Source organism: Cebus imitator, unplaced genomic scaffold (genome assembly GCF_001604975.1).
Source record: "Cebus imitator isolate Cc_AM_T3 unplaced genomic scaffold, Cebus_imitator-1.0 Scaffold120, whole genome shotgun sequence".
NCBI classification, from domain to species: Eukaryota; Metazoa; Chordata; class Mammalia; order Primates; family Cebidae; genus Cebus; species Cebus imitator.
The window spans coordinates 5,095,635-5,118,840 of NW_016107435.1; the positions used below are offsets into that span (position 1 = coordinate 5,095,635).

General features: G+C 51.9%; 1 protein-coding gene across 6 annotated transcripts in view; it reads left to right on the forward strand.

Moving 5' to 3' along the window:
- GFRA2 (GDNF family receptor alpha 2) overlaps positions 1-23,206 on the forward strand; it is a 94,676-nt gene that overhangs the window by 9,661 nt on the left and 61,809 nt on the right. For 5 of the 6 annotated variants that reach the window (XM_037742428.1, XM_037742427.1, XM_037742430.1 and 2 more), the window contains one exon: positions 5,277-5,360. The exons of the other annotated variant lie outside the window; for it this stretch is intronic. In XM_037742428.1, the coding sequence (XP_037598356.1) occupies positions 5,277-5,360 (84 nt within the window). The remainder of the gene's footprint in view (positions 1-5,276; positions 5,361-23,206) is intronic. 6 annotated transcript variants of the gene reach the window in all.

A 23,206-nucleotide genomic window follows, 5' to 3' on the forward strand; every position in this document is an offset into this window, starting at 1 on the left:
GACCAGGATGGTCTCGATCTCTTGACCTCGTGATCCACCCGCCTCGGCCTCCCAAAGTGCTGGGATTACAGGCTTGAGCCACCGCGCCCAGCCTATAAGAATTAGGCTAGTCTTACACACTGGAGGAGCCACGCTCCCTGTGCCGGCCGTTGTAGGGGACAGGAGACGTTTCCCCTGGGCCCTTGTGTTGGAGGCAGGAGTCTGGTTAGGGAGCAGATGGGAATGGGGGGATTGGGAGTGCTGAATGCAGATGACTCCAGAATTTTGTTGCGAAGAGGAGAGAACAAAGGATGCTTTAAAAAAAAAGATGAGAGAGGATCGAGCAGTTTAAAATCTGCGGTCAGTAGTGATGGCGACGTTGCCATGAAGACAGAAGGGTCGTCTGTGGAATGATGCCCATGGGAAGGGGAGGGGCTGGGTCCAGGGTATGAAGTGGGGCAGGGGCTGAGCCTTAGAACAGAGGAGCGATGCTCCCTTCAGGTGCTGGGAGGGAGAGGGGAAATGGCTGCAGGTGTGGAAGCCGGATAGAGAGGGATCCCTGACCAGTCAGAGATGCCTCGAATATGTTCTGAATATAGGAATAAGAAACGCATGTAATTACTACCATCATTAATAGCAAAGTGTTCCTGGTGAATCAGGTGGTCACTTCTCCCTAGCAACCTGGATTCCTAGAACTAGCACGAGCCAAGGGAGGAACACGGTCCTGAGGGCACTTTATTCTGCAGGAGATAAGGCGCTGTCTTCACCCGGGGTTGGACTCGGGAGCGCAGAAGGATTAAAGCACCCGATGCCTGAGCTGGGTAGCTTTGTTTCTTGTCTTCTTTCTGGCAGCCTTCAGTTTCCACCCAAGGGAGACTGGGCAGCAGGTTGGGGTGGGCTGTGGAGTGGACAGAGGAGAGGACAGGACAGAGGAGCTAACTGTCAGCTGGAACAGCCAGGCAGGCACCTGGGCCTTTTGGCACCAGCAGTCCTTCCCATCTCACTGGCTCCCTCTGTCTCACTGTATCAGGGCATAGGAAGACCATGCCGATGGGGTCCCAGGGAAATGAGCATGATGCTGTGTGCGTTTAGCTGCACGCTGCTGCGTGGTTTCCAAGGCCTCTTGACTGGGAGTGTCTGATGCAGATGGCTTCTCTGGTTCTAAATCTTATTTTTTGAGACAAAGTCTCACTGTCACCTAGGCTAGAGTGCAGTGACATGATCACAGCTCACTGCAGCCTCCACCTCCTGGGCTCAGATGATTCTCCCACCTCAGCTTCCCATGTAGCTGGGACCACTGGAGCCTGCCTCCATGCCTGGCTTTGTTTTCTTTTTCTTTTCTTTCTTTTCTTTTTCTTTTTCTTTTTTTAAGTAGAGATGAGGTCTTACTATGTTGCCCAGACTGACCTTGAACTCTGGATCTCAAACAATACTGTGTCTCGGCCTACCAAAGTGCTGGGATGATAGGTGTGAACCACTGCGCCTGACCTTGAGCTTTTTAAATTTATTTGTTTATTTTAAATGAGACAAAGTCTTACTCTGTCACCCAGGCTGGAGTACAGTGGCAAGATCATAGCTCACTGCAGCCTCAAATTTCTGGGCTCAAGTGACCCTCCTGCCTCAGCCTCCGGAGAAGCTAGGAATACAGGCACATGCCACCACACCTGGTTAACTTATTTTTTGTAGACACGGGGTCTTGCTATATTGCCCAGGCTGTTCTTGAGCTTCTGGCTTCAAGCAGTCCTCCCACCTTGGCGTCCAAAAGTGTTGGGATTATAGGCATAAGCCACTGCATCCCTCCTGGTTCTAAGTCTTGAGATGGTTTATTCATTTATTCAACAACCGTCTGTTGAGCACCTACTGTGTGCCTCAGAAGGTAACAGCACTGTAGGAGCCGTGTTCCCTGTGCTGGCCAGCAGGCAGGTCAGGAGACCTTTTCCCTGGGCCCTGCATAGAAAACTTTTTCCTTCCATAGAAGACTGCATCTTTTCTCCCTAGGGGAATTTCACCTTCTCCTGGGTCTTGGGAGCCCAGAGGAGTTTCTGCTCAGGGCTCACCACGGGGAGCCAGGAGGCCTTTGGGCGGTGGTCTTGTGAGTGGCGGGGTCTACCTGAGAGTTAAGCATCCATGGCCTGTTGAGTGATCTCCCTGAGGGAGGCTTCGAGTCCCTCCTCGCTGTTCCTTGATAACACGTAATAAGCTGGCGCAGGCCTGGGGCTGCAGGGAGGGCAAGATCGCTGAGAGGAGCGATGTGTGTGGGCTTGGATTTTCCTTCTGATTCTCAGCCTCTTCTTGGCCCCTGGTGGGTGTGATTCATCATGGGGCTCTGCTCCACCTTCTCCCACCCCCTGGGACTTAGCTCTCGGTATGCAGTCCAGGCGCACAACTTGTGTGAAGAGCGGCAGTGGGGAGGATGGAGAATGGGCTGGGGCAGGAATGTGACTGCAAGGCGTGGCTGCTGAGTTCCTAGAGTCTGAACTGCCGAGGATCTGCTGATCATTTGGGCCCACCCCTACCATCTAGCAGGGAAGCTGAGGCATAGATGGGTGAGATGGCCTCCCAGGGCACACAGCAAGCTCATGGCAGGGCCCAGGCTATGTCCCAGGGCCCCGACTCCTTATCCTGGTCCCTTTTCACTGCCTCGGGGGCGATCCCACGGCCTGGGCCCGTTTTCCTCCACCAGTATTTACACAGGGGCTGTCATTGTTGGCTGTAGGGGGGCTTTGAGACCAGGTTTCTTGCTTTCCCCAAAGGTGACACTGAAATTTAGAGGCCTTTGGTTTGAAGGTGAAGAGCAAAGGCTTCTTTTGTTCTCAGAACCTAACATTCTGGCTCTGGTTTCGGTGGCTCAGGCCTCGGGAGTTCTCATTGGTGAATTCTGCAGCAGGAATAGGCTGCACGAGTTGACTTAAAGAGGCTAAGCCCCTCCAAACCAGTTCTGGAAGAGGCTGTGCCCCCCCACCCCCACCCCATTACTCAGTCATACTGGCCTAGCTATACCTAGGCCTGTGACTGCGCTAGGTGAAGTCTAGGGAAGGACAGGTCCCCTCCAACCCCCCTTCCCATGGGGGACCATCTGGCAGGCAGAAGACTGATCTTGGGAAAGGGGAAGCAGCAGTGTTTATGCAGGAATGATTTTGTTCCAATAACACTGTGCATTTTGGGAGACAGTATCCACAGCAGTGAAGCACTTGGGCTTTGGAGCCACTGCCTGGGTGTGAAACCTGGCTCTATTGCTTGTTAGCTGTGTGACCTTGTTCAAGTTACCTAACGTCTCTGTGTCCCTTGTTCCTCCTTATCAGTCAAACTGGGAGAAAAACCATGCCTACCTTATAGAGTAGTTAAGAAGATGAAATGAGCTATATCTAAAGCACTTTCAGTGCTGGCACCAAAAAAATACAGTATAATATTTTTTTTATTATAAAAGTGATTTCCTAAGTTCCTATATTGTTTGGCCTCAATAAACAGCAATGGCTGGTAACCCCACCTCAAGAAGTCTCTTGAGAGAGTCATTAGTGAAGTGGCAGTGGATGGAGTGGCGGCCGCTGAGATCATCCAGGCTGGTGAGGGGCCCCAAAGGCCCCCACGGAGAAGATGGGATCAGATACAGGCCATAAAGATTGCATCTCGGCTGGGCTCAGTGGCTCACACCTGTAATCCCAGCACTTTGGGAGGCTGAGGTGCATGGATTGCTTAAGGTCAGGAGTTCGAGACCAGCCTGGCCAACATGGTGAAACCCTGTCTCTACTAAAAATACAAAAGTTAGCCAGGCATGCACCTGTAATTCCAGCTACTTAGAAGGCTGACGTGGGAGGATCACTTGAACCTGGGAGATGGAGGTTGCAGTGAGCCAGGATCATGCCACTGCACTCCAGCTTGGGTGACAGAGTGTGACTTTTTTTTTTTTTTGAGACAGAGTCTTGTTTGGATTAGGCTGTTAGCAGATTCCACCCGGGCACCTGCTGTGTGTCCTGGGTGTTGCAGGGCATGAGGGATGCTCTTAGGAGGCGGTGGAAAGGTAGAGGCTATTCCTCATGGAGGCAGTTTGCCCCCTTCCTGTCCTCTGGGGCTGTCCCCTTTCCTGAGTGTCTGCCGGGAGTAACTGGCAGCCTCCTTGCTCAGTGAGCCTGCATGGGGCTAATTGAGTCTCCAGTTCCAGCCTCTGGGTGACACGTGCAGGGGGTTGCAAAGCCCCTGTTCCAGATACATGATATCTTGCTGCAGGTAGCCCTGAAGAGGCTGCCCCACTGTGCTCCCCCTTAGGCAGAGGGTGCCTGCCTGGGCACCTGGCCCTGCCTGGATGGGAAATGAGTGTGTGAGGCTGTGGGTCATCACCTGTGCCCTGCTTCTCACTATACACACATGCGCGCGCACAGGATGAGTGATGAGCCATCAATTTCCCCTCACCGATAACGTCTGAAGAGGCTATTTCCTTTCCTGCTGAAGTCTTAGCAGAGGAAGGTGGGATTCCTGACACGGTGGTCGGGTCTTCAGGGCAGCCCTGGGCCATCCATCTCCTGTCACTCACTTGCTTTCCCCTTCCTGAGCCCCCAGGGCACCCCAAAGCCTCGAGGAAAGGTCCAAGGAGCCTGCAGGTGGTGGGTGGGGAGGACAGGGCGACCTGCAGGAGAGGGACCATACAGATGGAAGCTGGGGATCGGGCCACCCACTGAGCGGACCTTCAGCCCCTTGGCAAGATTTTCCTGGCAACACGATGGGAGGCAAAGAGGAAATTCTGCCCTTCTCGGTGACCTGGGTAGAGCTGGCGTGGGGTGACAGGAAAGGATGCTGGTGGGAGGGCCAGAACACCAGTATCTAGCTCTGGCCCTTCCAGGAGTAGCCGTGTGATCTCAGGCAGGTTTCTTCACCTCTTGAGCCTTCTCAGAGCCTCTCTTGTGAAATGGGAATGATTGTGGAGAGCCCTTTGGCTTCGAATCCTGCGATTGATACATGGCCTTACATGGGTCAGCATTGCTCCACTTCCCCCAGACACACCTGGAAGTCCTTCCAAGTGGGGTGGCCGTGCAGGGTGGTCACGAGAGAGAAGCGTCAGGTAGTTCTCAGCTGCTGTCAGAGAGCTTCTCTAGGTGGGGAGACAGACCTGCCGGGATAAAATGCTAAACCTTTCGTTCCTAACGTGCCCTGGTCTTGAGCTCTTCACTATGGGAAGGGTGCCCTGTCTCTTATACCCTGGGTGGCGTGAGCCTTGGTAGAGAGCTTTCCTCGGGCAGAGTTGCTAAGTGCCGCAGCTGTCTGGACTGGAGGAGCCTGTGTCTGATGCCAGTTCTCTCTTACAGGTGAGGAGTTTTACGAAGCCTCCCCCTACGAGCCGGTAACCTCCCGCCTCTCCGACATCTTCAGGCTTGCTTCAATGTTCTCAGGTAAGTGAGCTCTTGCTGGAACTTGACCAGTTCTCCTCTCTTCCCTGTGGCGTGGCAGATGGAGCTCTGGGCTCGGACTGACGCGTCCTGGTGTCCGATGATGGCCCTGCTCCCCATCAGCTCATCCCTTAACGTTTCTGAGCCTCGTTAGTCCTCTGTAAGGAACTCAATGGTCACCTCCTTGGCTGCTTGTATGGAGAAGCTTTGATGGAAATTGCCTGGCCGGGTGGCCCTCATGGAGTAGGGCTTGAATCTGGAGCCTGGTGTCACCCTCCTATCTGATCGTTGTTCCATCTTTCCAGTTCCCTGGCTCTTCTCTTTGGAGCTCTTCCACTTGGTCTCGTTGCTTAACCTCTCTGGACCTCAGTTTCCTCAGTTGTGATGGGAGAGTACTGTACCTACCTTACTGGATTGCCATGAGGTCTAAGTGGGTCGGTGGCTGGTAAAGTGCTCAGTATGCCGCATGGGTCAGCATGAGCTGTGGCTTGGTATTATTGGTCCTGCGACAATCTGTTCTTCCCTGGGTTTTCCCTCTCTCTTGAGGGCTCTGCTTCTTGAACTACATGAAGGGAGGTGTCTGCAGGAACCACTCTGGTCAGGCCACCCCCTGTGCCATCCACCCTGGAGAGTGAGACGGTCCGAATTGGGCTCTTGCTTTGTCTACCAGGCTCCACATGTAGGAGCCAGGTGAGCTCTGGGGGTTCTTTCTTCTTGACTTTGTTCTCTCTGACATTTGGGAGTCCCTGGGCCCAGTGCAGCACACCCTGCCTGGGTGCTGGGGAGGGATTCCAGTCTTGGGAGTGCTCTGTGGAGGTAGGGGGTGAGCTCGTCTAGGGGACTGATGGAAACGGATGCTCCACGGGGTGGCCAGGGTCGGGCTTGTTCTCAGGTGTCTTTGAGCACAGAAATCTGGTTGATAGTTTTGTGGTAATCTTTGAAATCTTCTGGAGTTTCTGGCTTCAAAGCAGGGTTTCCGGCAGGAGCACTGCTGACATTTTGGCCTGGGTAATTCTTTCTTGTGGGAGGAGCCATCCTGTGAGTCTGAGGATGGTCAGCAACATCCCTGGCCCCACTGGATGCCAGCAGCGCTCTTGCAAGCTGTGACAACAAAGATGTCTCCAGACAGGGCCAGATGTCCCCTGGGGGGCACAGTCACTGCCAGCTGAGAGGCACTGCTGTGAGCTGTGAGCTGAAAGCATTTCCAGTGAGACCCGAAGCCCTTTCAAATCAGGAGTTCTCTAGGGCCATGCTTTTCTACCATTCTCTTTTTTTATTATTGTTTTCCAAGGAGAAAAAATAATTCTTCCTAACCAGAGAAATTAAATACCAAGGAATAAAATTTTGTCTCGAAGATTTGGGTTTTGGAGCACGTAAACCGTTGCAGGATCTCCTTTTTCCTTTTTTTCTTTTTTGCCCACCCAATAACCAGCTTTTGCTCCCTTGTGGTGACATCCTTCCCTCCCATGGACAAAGCACGCTCCAGGAGATTGAAACGGGAATGATGATACACGTGTCCCTGGTGAGAGCAACCTTGGATGCCCAGTAAGGGAGGCAGTAGTGGCCAGGGGGTGGCTGTTTGGGCATGGCCTTGGGTGCCGGCAGTGATTAGGGCAGTGGTGAATGGAGTGGTGACCTCAAAGGCAGCTGTGTTGAGCACCTTACTCTGGGCACTCAGCATCATAGTCCCCAGTGGGGTCACTGCAGAGGTTCTGGGCTCAGAGCAGCTCCCAGGCTGGCCCTGCCTGTGGTCACCATGGCAGCTCTATGGTAAGTCCTGCCCAAGGGCTGGACTGGATGGGGCTGCCTGAGTCCTTCCTGCACAGGCATTCTGATTCGCACATTTCCTGATGGGTTTTGCATAGAAATCCACTTTGGACTATTTCTTCTGAGACAGTGCTCTGGGGCTCAAGCAGGTTGAGAATGCCGTTGGCCTGTGGTTGCTATGGTGAGCACGGTGGCCCTCAGACGTACCCATGTCCTCCTCTGTGTGACGCTCAGGTACTGGCAGATTACTGCTGTGTGGAAGGTGACACTGGGCTTCCCTCCAGTAATAAATAGCTTTGACTTGCTCCTGGATGTTGAAGTGCAGAGATCCTCATCTTAGCCCAAACCCCTGCTGTTTCCTGGACTCACACTTAAGTATCTTCCTCGCAGAAAATCTTTACGTAATGGACTTGACACTCTGTGGGACAGGATGTTGACAAGACAAATGAGGAAATTACTAGGTCTGCAACTCACTGAATCAGCCCCCTTCTACCTGCTGCACAGAGATAACTGGGCCGCATGCAACTCTGGGTTTCTGTGCTCCAGGGACCACTTCCCACCATGAGGGCTGGGCTTTGGGGACTGTGCTGGTCCCTCCTCATCGCCCCTGTTGACTCTGCTCTACCCAGAGAAGCTTTAAGGTTAGGTAGGCAGGCAGCTCTGTCTGGGGAGACTGGGGCACATAGTTGAGTGGGGAGGCCCTGGCCTTGCTACCAAGAAACCAAGCTGGGGCTGGGCACAGTGGCTCATGCCTGCACATTTCAGCACTTTTGGAGGCTGAAGTGGAAGGATTGCTTGTGCCCAGAAGTTTGAGGCTGCAATGAGCCATGATCACACCACTGCAGTCCAGCCTGGGTGACACAGTGAGACCCTGTCTCAAAAAACCCTCCCAAAACAACAACAACAAAAAGAAACCAAGCTGTCCATGGTGAGGAGCTCAGCATAAAGATGGCGAAAATGGGAGCCAGGAGGTAGTTCCCGTGCAGTCCCCACCACAGATCACCTGTAGGGCCTTGGGCAGGTTCATTTCATGCTCTAGATCTTGGGTCTGAACAACGAGGACATGAGCTTGGAGCAGTGCTGCCCAACCTTTGTCTCATCAAGGTACACAGAAAACGGTGATGTGGCAGGGTGAGCAGCCCAGCTTAGTGCTCAGGCCATCGCAAGCCTCCTGCTTGTCAATATCCAGGCACGTGTATCCCCCACCTATGTGTGGCACACCGACTGCAAAGTCTTGTGGTGAACAGCCCAAGATCCCACACTAGAGCTTTGGGATTAAAAGGCTGCCACCCAGTAGGATTGCATGAATTCTGGTGGGAAGCCCCTCCCCATTGCCTCCTGTCTGCTGCTGCATGCTACCTGTCCACTTCTCATGTGGAAAATCTGTGGGTTAGGGAGGGAGGCATGGAGTCTTGGCGGCCGCCTCTGGGCTGTACTCCCTGCAGTTGGAGCACCAGGGAGGGTGCTCTGGTGTCTTCAGGACTCCGTTGCCACTATCTGTTTACCGGCGCCTGTCTGAGAATTCAGGGCCCTATGGGGCCTCTTGGAACGTGTATTCTTCTTCATCTGTTTCTCGGTTGGGGTTCTCGGAAAGTCTTACTGGGATTCTGTTGCAAAGAAAGCTACCAGGATTCCTGCAACACCCTCTGATGTCCAGAAGCCCTGGGGAAGGGCAGTTTCTTCCTGGCTCTCTGCCCAGTGCTGCCTAACAGGACCTGGGCTCAGCAGTGGGTCAGCGAGTCCTCAGTCCAGGGCCAGTTGGGGAGCAGTGTGGCTGCATCCTGAACCACAGCGATATGATGTTGGATGCGTCTGCATGTCCTGCCCTCCCCTTCTGTGTGGGAAGAGAGATTTCATGGAGAAGAAGTGAGTTTTGTCCTGTTTCTAGCAATTCAAACTGCCCTTGAAAGCATGAGACATTATTTAGGGAGGTGCCTGGAAGAGCGCTGGCCTTGAGCTAGACAGTCCTGGGTTCGAATCCCAGGACTGTCCCTCGGCTTTTTAGGGGTGAGTGATCTTGGGCCTCACTGTGACCTTCTTGAGCTGTGGGGCCTACGTGTGTAAGATGGGCCTGTGACATCCTAAGAGGCTTCGGTGGGAATGGATGTTGGCAGAGTGCCCGTGGTGCATCAGGACCAGAGCCAAGCTTGACACAGTCGGTCATCCTCTGCCTACCTGGGGTGCTTGGTGGAGGCAGAGGGTTTAGGTGGATGAGGGGCTGAAGTTGAATGTCCTTCTCATCCCCACGCTCCATGACCCTGTGAATGCTGAATCCCAGCCGGTTTCACCTGGGAGGTAGGAGAGGGTGGAACAAGGTGGAAAAGAAAGAAGAGATTTTTTTTTTTTTTTTGAGACGGAGTTTTGCTTTTGTTGCGCAGGCTGGAGTGCAGTGACACGATCTTGGCTCACTGCAACCTCGACTTCCTGGTTTCAAGCGATTCTCTTGCCTCAGCCTCCCGAGTAGCTGGGATTACAGGCATGTGCCACCACGCCCCAAAATACATGTGGATGTGCTTTTTAGTAGAGATGGGGTTTCTCCATGTTGGTCAGGCTGGTCTTGAACTCCCAACCTCAGATGATCCGCCCGCCTTGGCCTCCCAAAGTGCTGGGATTACAGGTGTGAGCCACCACACCCAGCTGAAAGAAGAGATCTTTCAGGAAGAGAGAGATTGCGGAGGGAAGGAGGACCTGGAAGGGTGGTGTGGAGCCAGCAGGGGTGTGGACCTGTGGAACCAGAGAGAAGTGGGTGGACATCAAAGTGGTGATGAAGAGGACTGGGCAGGTCAGGCAGAGGCGGTCCTCTCTGGCACTGGGGCCATGCCCAAAGATGGGGAGAAGTGGCGGGCAGATGGCCTTGGCTATCATCAGGCACTGTGTCTGTGTTCTGAGTGAAGGGGAGGGTCTCCAGGGTCTGGTCACGTCGTGCAAGTGTGGCCAGAGGCTTTGGCAAGGGGCATATTTATGGATACACCTTTTTTCCTTTCTGAGGCTGGAAGGGAACTTAGAGGTCATGGAAGCCCACCCTCCACCTGACGGAAGGGGACACTGAGGCGCAGAGGGAAGGCACACATGTTGATGGGACTCCAGTCCTGGTCCTGCCGCTGCCCAGCGTGTGCCTGAGGTCAGCGTGCCTCTCGAGGCCCATATTGGCAGGGTGAGCAGACAAGCTTACTGCTCAGGACATCTCGAGCCTCCTGCTTTGTCAATATCTGGGCACGTGCATCCCCCACCTGTGTGTGGCACGCTGGCTGCAAAGTCTTGTGGTGAGTAGCCCAAGATCCCACACTAGAGCTTTGGGATTAAAAGGCTGCCAGTGTCCTCTTGCCCAGCCTGAGGCCAATGGCAATACCCACCTCTAAGGATTTTTGTAAGGACTAAATGAGATAGTGCAGGTAAGTGCTTGGCCTGAGCCTGGCATGCTGTACTAGCTATGTTAACTTTTAAAACATTAATACGGACTGATATCTCCAAGGTCTAATGGCAGGGTGTGGCTGGGCGAGCCTAGCACCCGGCATTCTGGAAACTGTGTGTGCCTTTGCTGATGTGAGGCTGCCTTCCACAATGGGACAGTGCTTGATGGTGACTGGAGTAGAGGTGATCAGGTGATTTCCAGAGAGCAGTGGGTCCCCGAGGCTCAGAGGGAGTCTTGGGTGGGGATGGCCATCACGTGCTGTGCTGTGACAGGGACAGATAGAGGCTGGTGAGAAGCCTGGGCTCTGTGGCCTTTGCGGACTGGAGATAGAAGAGATGGCAGTGCTACCGTCGTTGGCCAGCATGCATCTGGAGTGGGCCACCTTGCTTGGTTGGAGCCTGGAGAGGGCCAGGGGTGTTCTTGTTGGATGCTCCAGTGGCCTTTCTTGGGCAGAGGCTCAGGAGAGGAGGAAACTGCACTCACATGCTACCCCTTGCCAAGAAGCCTTGCATACGGCCCCTGAGAGGTGACCGCCACCATCCCCTGGTGCCAAAGCAGTTTGTGCTTTATCATGGTGCTCACTGCCACATGTTGGGGGCATGTGTGTGATTGTGTGTGCTGGTCTCTGTGTCCGGTGCAGCCATGCCCTCTGCATTCTCTGCGTGTGTGACACTGTGTTTTGTATCTAATATGTGTAGAGGATACAAAGGATCCTGAGAATCCTGGCATCATGGCTGGAATGTGGACTTTGAGGCCGGCTAGTCCTTGTTCGGAATCCTGGCCTTACCCTACTGTGAGACTTCAGGGTTACTGGACATCCGGCACCTCATGTTTCTTCTCTGTGAGATGGAGCAGTCCAGCTGCCTGCAAGCACTGGCACACAGCGTGCCGGGCACAGGAGCACCCTAGGTGCTGGTGATGGGTATCGCCGTCTGAGGACGAGAGGGAGCTGGTGGCTTTGCGGGAGGTGCTATGCAATTGTGAGGTGTCATGTGTGTGTGACATCTCAGGAGTATCAGGGTCATTGAGAAGGGGCGGGTCCTGGCCAGAGTGTGCAGGAATCACTCATGGAAGAGGCAGGGCAGGGGCGGGACTGGGGCAGGGCTGGGGCCAGACCTCGGAGGAACATGTTTTGTTCAGTAAATACTGAGTGCTCCGTGTGTTCCAGAGACGGTCAGCCACTGATGTGAGAGAATCAGAACCGTGTCCTCACTGTGTGGTGCAGCAGGCAGAGACTCACTTAGGCACTCCCTAAGTGGCTTGTTTTCAGTAGCAGTGTAGACCAAGTGCTGCCCCGAGAGTTCAAGGGAGGCAGCAACCAATGCCTGTGGAAATCAGGGAGGTCTTGGAAGAGGAGAAAGTGGGATGTGGGAAGGGCGCCCCTGGTGACATCCTGGCTGGGAGGCCTGGCCTGGTGACATCCTGGCTGGGAGGCCTGGCCGAGCCTGGGGTGATGAAGGAACCCCAAATTGTCTTTTGAGCCTGGGGGTCAGGGGACAGTGAACAGGGATCCTTGTGGCAGACAGGACAGGACAGTGGCCCCTCTGGGGTGTTCCAGCCCAGGACTTCTCCGTGACAGAGCTCAGGATGACTGCCGAGGAGGGGGCACGGAGCCCTAGGGAGGGGCTGGGCTGCCTTTTGTGTGGGGAGAGTCTTATCCTCGGGCTAAAAAGTCAGTCCCCAAGAATATACCCCTGTGCCCCTGGTGGGGGTTGGGGGAGGATTGGGACTGGCTTTGCTTGGCTGGGTTTCTAGGGAAGCCCCCCACCTTCCCTAGGTCTGTCCCCTCTGTGCACCCCAGGCCCAGAGGCAGGAGACCCAGGCTTTGTGCCGGCCTTGGGCTGCTGAGCAGACGAATAGAGGGTGAGGCTTTAATGTGTCGGCAGGTCGGGCTGGTGCCTCTCAGAGCCCCCGTTCTGAGGCTGCCCTGTGATGAGGTGGGGTACAGGGGGCCGAGGGCAGGGAAGAACCCAAAGAACAGCAGCGGCTCTCCCTGCCCCCTTCGCGGTGGCTCCGGCGATAAACTGCTTATCCTCAGGTTGTCTCCCTGAGCCGAATGCAGAGCGTGTTATTTAAATTTCAAAATCACATTCTTCTTCTAACAGCTGTCAGAGACTCTGAGTGTCAACGAAAATTGGGCTTCAGCTGCAGCTCTGTCACCTCTAACACCTCCCCTTTCAGGAAGAATTTGTCTGATGGCCGAGGAGCGGGTGTGGGTTCGGGAGATCGAGGGCTGTGGGGACAGGGAGAGGTGGGCTGTCAGGCGATGGGGACAGGTGACCGAGTGGCTCTCACAGTGCTTGGGGCCACCGGGAGGAAGGCAGCTTCCCTTTTGCAGGTGCCAAAGCTGGAGGAATCGACGTTTTCCCTCTTCTGTTTTCATATGCTCTCTCTCTCCGTCTACGCCAGTGACCTCAGGCTCTTGTCAGTGGGTAGAAGGATTTGCTGGCACTGAGGTGTGAGCAGGGTGTTGGTGACTTCATCTTTGGTTGCCTTTGTGTCCAAGGAAGAAATTGCTATGAAAAGACCAGGAGGGAAGAGAATTTAATGTCCCCCAAAGGCAACAACTGAAGCTTCTTTCATGGTAGTATTTTAGGTGCTGGGGCTGAAATGAGCTTTTTTGGATGAAGTTATTTTCTGGTAACCTTCAAATAACGTCTTCCAGGGAGCCACCTGCCTGCTTCTTCCTCAGTGTGTGGGATAGTGGGGCAGGCTCCACCAGCAGCTGGGGTGCAGGGCGGCTCTTGGCCCGAGGCCCCTGCTCAGTACTGCTCCTGAGATGGCTGTGGGGGGGTCTGCGCTCCCTGAGCACGCCCTGGCTTAGCCATCAACTGCTCTCACTCCGGCTTAAAAAACAGGATGTGAGCACCTGCCCTGGGCATTCCGTCCCACCCATGTCTGCATGCTCCTGTAACCCCATGCTGTGCTCAGCGAGGAACAGCCGGAGAGAGGTCATTGTACGAGGGTGTGCGTCTGGTGTGTGGAGAGTGTAAATATGCATGGCATATGATGGGGTGTGTGTGTGGAGATGGTAGATATGTATAGGCAGTGATGTTTGTGTGCGTGATGTCTGTGTATGGTGGATATGTGTAGGCGGTGATGTGTGTGTGGTGATGTGTGTATACGTGATGTGTGTGTATGGTGGTGTGTGTGTATGTGTGATGTATGTGGTGGTATGTGTGGGGTGTGTGAGGTAGTATATGGGGTGTCTGTGACGTGTGTATGGTGGTATTGTGCATGGCAGTGTGTGTGTAATATGTGTTGGTGTATGTAGGTTGTGTGTGGTATGTAGTGTGTGTGTGTCAGTGGTGGAGTGTGTGTAGGTGTTTGCATGTATAGGTATGCATTAGCGTGCGTGTGGATGTGGGGTGATGTATGTGTACTGGTGTGTGTGATATGTGTGGGATGGGGTGTGCATATGTGTAATGTGCATGAAGTGTTTGTGTATAGTGGTGTGTTTGGGGGGGTGGTTTGTGTGTGTAGGGGTGTAAGTAATATGGGGTGTGTGTATGTATGGTGCTGTGTGTGTAGGTGTGTGTGGTAGTGTATGGGGTGTTGAGTGTGTACGTGCGTGTTGTGTAGGTGTGTATGACTTGGTGTATGGGGTGTCGTGTGTGGATGTGTGTGGTATGTGGGGTGGTATATGTGCGGGGTCCTGTGTTGTATAGGTCTTTATGAGGTAGTGTTATGGGGTGTGTGTGTGTTGTGTGTGTAGGTGTGTGAGGTGGTGTGTGTGTGTGTAGGTGTGTATGAGGTAGTGTACGGGGTATTGTGTGTGTTGTGTTGCGTATATGTCAGTATGTGTGGTATATGTGTGGGGTAGTGTGTTGTGTAGGTGTTGATGAGGTAGTGTATGGCGTGTCATGTGTGGTGTGTGTGTATATAGGTGTGTGTTGTGTGGTGTATGTGTAGGATGAAGTGTGTGGTGTGGTATGTATGGACTGTTGTGTATGTAGTGTGTATAGTATGTGTGTAGGTGTGTGGGGGGGTGTGAGATAGTGTATAGGGTGTTGTGTGTGGTGTGTATGATGTGTACATAGGTGTGTGTGGGATGGTGTATGTGGGGTGGTAGGTGTGTGGTGTGTGTTTAGGTGTGTGTGTTGGTGTGTATAGGGTAATGTATGGGTGTTGTGTGTGGTGTTTGTATATCTGTGTAGCTATGTGTGTGTAGGTGTGTATGAACTATTAGGAGTGTTGTGTGGTGTGTAGGTGTGTTTGTAGGTGTATATGGGGTAGTGTATGGGCTGTTCATGTGGTATGCATGTGTACTATGTGTGTGTAGGTGTGGGGTGGTGTGTGTGTAGGTGTGTGTGAAGTGGTGTATGGGGTGTTGTGTGTATGGTGTGTATGTAGATGTGTGTTGAGTGGTATATGTGTGGGGTCTAGTGTTTATAGGTGTGTGTGATGTGTGTAGGTGTGTGGGGGGTGGTTATGCAGTGTTGTGTGTGTGGTATGTGTAACCGTATAGGGTGCAGGTCAGTGTGTGGGGTAGTGTATGGGATGTGTATGTGGTGTGTGTAGGATGGTGTATGTGTGGGGTGGTATGTGTAGGTATGTGGTGTGGTATGTGTGGTGTGGTGTGTGTGTATGGTGTGTGTAGGTGTGTATGGAGTGGTGTATGCATAGGTGTGTGGTGTGTGCCCCTAGCTGTGTGTGAGGTAGCATATGGGGTGCTGTGTGTTGTGTGTATAGGTATGTATGTAGTAGTGTGGGGTATAGGATAGTGTGTTTGGTGTGTGTGTAGGGGTGTGTGTGTGTGTGTGTGTGTATGGGATAATATATGGAGTGTTGTGTGTATGTATGTTTGTGTAGGTATGAAGGGGTAGTGTATGGGGTGTTGTGTGTGGGTAGGTCTGTATGGGGTGGTGTGTATGTTGTGTGTGGTGTGTGTAGGTGTGAGTGAAGGTGTTTATGGGGTAGTGTATGGGGTGTTGTGTGTGGTGTGGTGTGTGTGTAGGTGTGTATGGGTTAATGTATGTAGTGTGTGTGTAGGTGTGCATGGAGTAGTGTGTGATGTGCGGTGTGTGTAGGTGTGTATGGGTAGTGTATCTAGTGTGCAGGTGTGTGTGTAGGCGTGTATGGGTTAGTGTATGGGGTGTTGTGTGTGTGTGGTGTGGTGTGTGTTTGTGTGTCAGTGTGTGTGTGGTGGGAGTGGCTGTGGGTTTTTGGCAGTGGCCTTCTGTCTGAAGCGATAGGGAAGGAAGGGTGAGAGGGACAGGGAGGGAGGGGCCAGAGTGACTTAGAACAGTCTCAGCTCTGACCCTCAGGGGAATGACTCCCCCAACCCCCACTTCATCCTCTGAGGGGAGCCCTGGAAAGAGTGGCTTAGCGGTGAACAGGGAGGGACATTAGAAAAAGGAGGCCATCTTTGCCCGATGAGCAGCAGGAATGAGTGGACTGCACTTTGTGTGTTTGGGGCGTCCTGCGTCTGGAGGCTTCCACGTTAACTCGGGGCACCTAGGTTCAGATGGAATGTGTGTGAATTCATCCTCAGATATTCACTGAGCGTCCTGTGCGAGCCATGCCTTGTTCTAGGCGCTGAGGATGTATCAGCGAACAACACAGGGGCGGGTGCTGCTCGTATGGAGTTTATGTTCTTCTATTAGTTGGAGGCAGAGAAAAATAGAAAACAAGCCAACAAACAAATTAACAAGGCATGTGAGACAGTGATGAATGCCAAGCTGAGAATTAAAATAGGATGATGGGACAGAGGTGCCTGGGAACGCCCAAGTCTGACTCACAGGAAGGATCCAGCCATGGGAAGATCAGGGAAATGGCAGAAGGAACAGCTAGCAAAAGCCCCTGGTGAGGTCCTGCATGTGGAGGCTGGACCGCAGGGAAGCACACATGGCTGGAACCTTTTATTTTTAGAGTGATGAGAAACCGTTGGAGGCACTGAGGCAGTTGAGTAGCACAGTGTGATCTGTGTGTGTGAAAAGATTACCCTTGCACTGTGGAGAATGGATCATAGGGGTGGGCACAGAGCAGAGTGGAGGTAGGGAGATGGGTTAGGAGGTTGCTGCAGATGATCATGGGAGAGATGGAGAGGATGCAGGGCATGGATATATTTTGGAGGTGGTGTTGAAAGGAAACGGGGATGAATTTATGGATAACTTGATATTTTGGACTTGAACAACAGTGATGCTGCCATGTACTAGGATGGAGATGAGGCGAGGAACATGTTGGGAGGTTCAGTGGGCAGAAATCAAGAATTCTGTGTTGGCCAGGTTAGGCTGGAGTTGCCAATTAGACCTCCCCTGGAAGTGCCAAGGATGCAGTTAAATGTAGACCTGGAGTTCTGGGGAGAGGTCAGGGTTGATACATGGGTTGAAAGTTATTAGCATATAAATGTTTAAAGCCACGGAACGGTGAGGTCATGGAGGGAGGGTGTATAGTCAGGAGAGAGCAAGGCTGGGTCTCACCGAGTAGAGGAGGAAGAGCTAGCCAAGGCAGCTGAGACTAGGGCCAGAAAGAGGGAGGAATCAGTCAGTTGTTTCAGGGAAGCCAAGACAAGTAGAGGTGTCCAGAAAAGGGAAGTGGGCCAGGTGCAGTGGCTCACACCTGTAATTCCAGCACTTTGGAAGGCAGATCTCTTGAGTCCAGGAGTTCAAGGCCAGCCTGAGCAACATGGCAAAACCTCATCTCTACAAAATATACAAAAACTGGTAAGCATGGTGGCACATGTGGGTGGTCCTAGCTACTGGGGAGGCCGAGGTGGGAGGACTGAGCTCGCGAGGTCAAGGTGGCAGTGAGCTGTGATCATGCCACTGCACTCCAGGCTGGGTGACAGAGTAAGCCTCTTTCAAAAAAAAAGAGAAAGAGAAAGTGATTAGTCTGTCCAGATGCTACCCAGAGGTCAAACCAGTGAAGTTCAGAGAAGTGACTGTCTGAGTCAACATCATGGAGGTCACTCATGATCTTGCTAGAATAGCCTTCTTGGAGGGCGAGGTTAGAAGGTTGATGTGGGGAGGATGGAGGGGAAAATGTGAGAGGAGAAGGTGGAATCAGCAACCAAAAGTCTACTCTTTTCAGGCTTTTCTAGGAAGGGAGCAGTGAAATAGGGGGTTGGGTGGTGGTCAAGAGAAGTCTTTGCTTTTGTTTTTGTTCTATCTTGAGAAAGGCAAAGATGGTGGCACATTTGTACCTGTTGGGAATGATCCTGAGAGAGGGTGGAATTAAAGGATATAAGCAGGAAGGGGGTGATTTCTGGAGTGACGTCTTCAATAAGTGAGGAGGGATGGGGTCTGTGTGGCATGCACCAGCACGCATGGCAGGGCAGCCTTTGATGAGGCCGGAGCTGGGTCCTTCCAACAGAGAGAAGGCAAAGCTGGCTATCCAGGTGAGACAGGTCACTGGTGGGTGGGAAGGTGAGGGCATTTCTGTCCAAATCTTCTATTGTCTCATCAAATACCAGTTAAGGTGCTATAGTCTCAATGTTTGGTCCTGCCGCCCAACAAATTCATAGGTTGAAATCCTAAATCCCAAGACAGGGGTTTTAGGAAGTGGGGCCTTTGGGAGGTGATTAGGCCATGAGAATGGAGCCCTTATGAATATGATTAGTGTCCTTCAAATGGAGACCCCAGAGAATTCACCTGCCCCTTCCGATAAGTGAGGACACAGCCAGAAGATGGCTGTCTCTCAACAAGCAAGTGAGCCCTCACCAGACACCAAATTCACCAGCACCCTATCTTGGACTTTCCAGCCTTAAGAACCATGAGAAATGAATTTCTCATGGTTTGTCTATAAGCCACTCAGTCTATGCTATTTGTTATAGCAGCCAGAACAGACCAAGACAAGGTAATCAGCTTAGAACTAGCGGGGAAGAAACAGAGTGGGAAGACTGAGGCAGGGGAAGGTGAGAAATGGCTGATTAAGGCATTTAAAGCTTGAGATCAGGACTTTAAAGTGAGACCAGTCAGCCTGTGTGTGTGTGTTACCTAGTGACCTTTGCCTGCTCAGGAGCCAGCATGGAGTGGGGGTGGTTGCGTTTCACTGGGGTTAAACCATTTCATGACTATGATAGAGGAAGAGTGGGGCTGAGGAGTTCAGGGAGTTGCATGCAGGCTGGGAAGTCTGGATTGGGTAAGGAGGAACTGAGAACAGGGTAGGGAGATGGGTGAGGGGAGAGCAAGTGGCCAGGTCAGTGGGTCAGGGTCTGGGAGAGGTTGAGGGTTTGCTGGAGTGGGTATTCCAGAGAGGGGGCTGGAAGGTGAGGAGAGAGTGGCCCGAGATTGGGATGTGTGATGCCAGCATTTCAGCGGGGATTTGGATGTTGATGAAGGTCAAGGTCAAGAATATGACTTCGGCAAGGGGGAGCTAAGGGTAGGAGGAGATTACTGGAGGTGGACAGAGTGTTGTGCAGACCGACAATCCCTGTTGAGTGGAAGCCTCTAGGAATGGTACCCAGGAAGGGGTGAACTGGCGATGGTGAGTCAGGTGTGAGGTCATTCCTGAGAGAAGGGAATGGCAGGGTGAATGAGTGACAGCCTCCAGAGGAGTAAGGGCAGCTGATGGTGTGAACTTCCCAGGAGAACAGATGGGGCAGAAATGATGAGTAGAAGAAAGGAGGCCCCCAGCCATCCATGAGCTGCCCAGTGGCCACTTCTTTCAAAATTAGGATGCTAAATAACAAAGTCACTGATTTTACAAAATGCATTGATTTACCCAAACTGTCTTTGAATTATTTTTCATGGTTTTAGAAATTCACATTGAATGGTTTTCATGGCTTTTGAAGATTTTTGCAAATGGCCTCCATAGCAGTATTTTAAGATATATTCAGTTTTTTGAAAGCTAACTCATGACCATGAGTTAATGTAGACTTCTTATGGTGAGAAAAGCATATTTCATAACCAGTAAACAAAAGTTTAGCTTATGTTGGGTGCTTCCAATCCTATGTCCATTCTCTAAACCATCAAATAAAAAATGCTGAGGAAAGATTTAGGTTAATCACATCAATATGAAATGCTTGGAATCTGGTTTTTAATGGTTACAGATACAAAATTAAACCCAACTTATTGTAAGAATTGGTATGAGAATGGTAAAAGCCCCAAATACTTTTTTAAAAACCCCAAAATACCAAAACTATATTTAAAAGAAACAGGGCACTCAAAAGTGGTTAAAAAATTCCTTCAAATATGAAAGAATGGAACTTAAATTTTTAATTGTCAGAACCACAAAATTAAGACTAACCTGAAGTTTGAGGACTTGGAGAAAGAATTTTAAGCATGGTTAAAATTTGACAAAATATAAAATGCAATTTGAAAGTGTCCAAATTGATTTTCTTTCAAATTGATGTTCAGTGTATTTGCCATTTGTCAAATTGATTTTTGGCGGGTTAGTCTGCTTCCAAAAATGCAGCTTTACCTGGAGAGTGCTGGGTGGTCCCGGTGACATAGTAGGGCTGGGAATGAGGAGAAAGTTCAGAAAGAAAGCTGAGATGATAAGGAAGCTTGGACTAAGACTTCCAGGACTGATTTGAGGTGAGATGGTGATTTGAGGAAGGTGAGCACCCTGCGTACAGGGCGGTAGGGGACAAGGGTTCAGGTCCTATTGGATCCCCGGGCTTTGATTGACAACTGAGAGGACTGGAGGCAAGGCTCTGGGATTGTTCCCGTCAGCTCCTGGGGATGGGAACACTGATGTATTGCTTCCAGCTAGATGGCGGTGCCCCTGGCTCCCACTCCTGGTAGTGAGGAGGCCCAGAGGGGAGGAAGATGCCCTGAGATCTTGCTTTCTCAGGCAACCTGGATGGAGCAGAGGAAGCCCTGAAGATCTTTAGCTTATGGAAGGGAAGATTGGGGACCATTTTACATTTTGCAGCATAGTGTGTAGAGGCTGGAGCACCAGGGACTAGCTTCTGTTCCTAGCAGGGCAGTATAATGTGAACGTAGCCAGAGAGGTGAGATGGGAGAGAGGACCTTTCTAACCAGGTGACACTTTTTTTGAGAAAGAGTCTTGCTCTGTCACATAGGCTGGAGTGCAGTGGCCAGAGCTCTCAGCTCACTGCCACCTCCACCTCTTAGGTTCAAGGGGTTCTGGTGCCTTAGCCACCTGCGTACCTGGGATTACAGGTGCACGCTATCACACCCAGCTGATTTTCACATCTTTAGTAGAGATGGGGTTTCACCACGTTGGCCAGGCTGGTCTTGAATGCTGGCCTCTGGGGATCCCCCCCCCATCTCGGCCTCCCAAATATCTGGGATTGCAGGTGTGAGCCACCACGTCTGGCCAGGTGACACCTTTTAAAGCAAGCATTTATTGCCTATGTGCTATGGGTAGGAAACTGCAAGGGGCATTTTCATCACATTGCCCCTTTTCCTCTTAGCATCATCTTCTGTGTAGGCAGGTAGGTGTTCTATCCCAGTTTTGCAGATGAGGAAAATGAGGCTCAAAGACATTGTATAACCTGTGCACACTTGCTCTGATAGTGGCCTAGCCAGGTCTTCCACCTTCCCCACAAGCCACTGCTGGACCAGGGTCTTTGCTTTTTCTGGGAGCCCATACCCAAAGGGGAAAGTTTCCATTTGTTTACTTGTGATCTCTCACCTGAGCTAGAATGCGAGCCCCAGGAGGGCAGGAGACTTGGTGGTTTTATTCGTCATTCCAGCTTTACTTTGCACATAGTGGGTTGTCAGTAAGTATTAACTGCAAAATATAAATGGATCTTGAGGGCAAGCTGGGGTTGGATGCCCCATGAGGAGATACAGCGTGAGGTGTGGAGGTATTGCTCATTCAGCATGAGGTGTGGAGATGATAGCTATTCAGCCATGAGGTATGGAGGTGACAGTCATCCAGCATGAGGTGTGGAGGGGACAGTCATCCAGGCTGAGGTGTGGAGGTGACAGTCATCCAGCAAGAGATGTGAAGGTGACAGTCATCCAGCATGAGGTTGGAGGTAACAATCATCCAGCATGAGGTGTGAAGGTGACAGTCATCCAGCATGAGGTATGGAGGTGACAGTCATCCAGCATGAGGTTGGAGGTGACATTCATCCAGTAAGAGATGTGGAGGTGACAGTCATCCAGCATGAGGTTGGAGGTGACAGTCATCCAGCATGAGGTGGGGAGGTGACAGTCATCCAGGCTGAGGTGTGGAGGTGACAGTCATCCAGGCTGAGGTGTGGAGGTGACAGTCATCCAGCATGAGGTTGGAGGTGACAGTCATCCAGCATGAGGTTGGAGGTGACAGTCTTCCAGGCTGAGGTGTGGAGGTGACGTCATCCAGCAAGAGGTGGGGAGGTGACAGTCATCCAGCATGAGGTTGGAGGAGACAGTCATCCAACATGAGGTATGGAGGTGACAGTCATCCAGCATGAGGTTGGAGTTGACAGTCATCCAGGCTGACGTGTGGAGGTGACAGTCATCCAGCATGAAGTTGGAGGTAGTGGTCAGGGTGGCTTTAACCCTACAGGGAAGGCTGGGATTAGGGGCAACTCCCTGGAGCCTCCGCTTCTGGCCCCTCCCTTTCTCTACCTGCCCTTCCTGTCTTTCTTGTAGCCCTGCTGAGAGCTTATTCTACATCTCATTGTGAGCTGCCTCTCCACTCACCCTTATGCCCCTAATTACTTGGGGTGTCAGTTGACTGTCCTCCTTTTTGAAACTCTTGCCTTCCATGAAATCAGCATCTTTTGATTTGCCTCCAGCTCAAGGTCCATTCCTTTCTGGCCTCCATTGAATAAATGGAGCTGTCCTGACTTCTTTCCTCCTCTTCGTTCTCATCCCCAACCCAGGGATCCTCACTGAGTTATGTGGCTTTCCATAGCCTCCAGTGTCAACCATGCCAAATTTTGTGTCTTTAGCCCAGATCTCTTTCCTGAACTCCAGGCTTGTGGACCCTTCTGCCTTTTCAACATCCCCCCTTTCTTTGACATCTAATAGACATTTCAAACTTAACAAGTCAAAAATGGAATGGTCCATTCCTCTCTGCCTCTCTTCTTTCCTTCCAAATTTTTCCTTTTTTCTGAAATGATACCTCCATCCACTTGGTACTCAGCCCAAAAATCCCAGAGGTTTTCTTGATTTCTCTGCCTCCTGTCACTCAAAATATAAGCAATCCTACTGGCTTTATCTCTAAATTTTATGCAGAATGGGCTCACTTTTTGCCCTCTCTGCAGTCACCACCTCACCCAAGCCTCCACTAGCTTACTGCTACTGAGACAGCCTGTGACTGGTCTCCCTCCTGCCTCCCACCCTCAGATACACCCTCACTTCCTTGTGTCAGTGGATGAGGTCATGTGCCTCTCTCCTTAATGCTCTGCAGTGCTTTGCATTTTAGAATAAAATCTGAAGTTCTTACCTGTCCCCCAAGGTTTCCCCTGACTGACCCTCTGACTTCTACTTCCTCTAACTTACTGCCTCCTCCAGGAAGCTCTGGCAACCTTACCCTTCCTTTTGACTAGGAATGTGCCAAGCTCATGGGTGTCTCAGAACCTTTGTGCTTGCTCTTCCTTTTGCTTGGAATTCTCTTACCTTGTGTGTGTGTGTGTGCGCGCGCGCGTGTGCGTATGTGTGTGTGCGCGCGTATGCGTGTGTGTGTGCGCGTGTGTGTGTGTGCGCGTGTGTGTGTGCGTGTGTGTGCGCGCGTGTGTGTGCGTGTGTGTGCGTGTGCACGTGTGTGTGCGTGTGTGTGTGCGCGTGTGCGTGCGTGTGTGTGCGCGTGTGTGCGTGCGTGT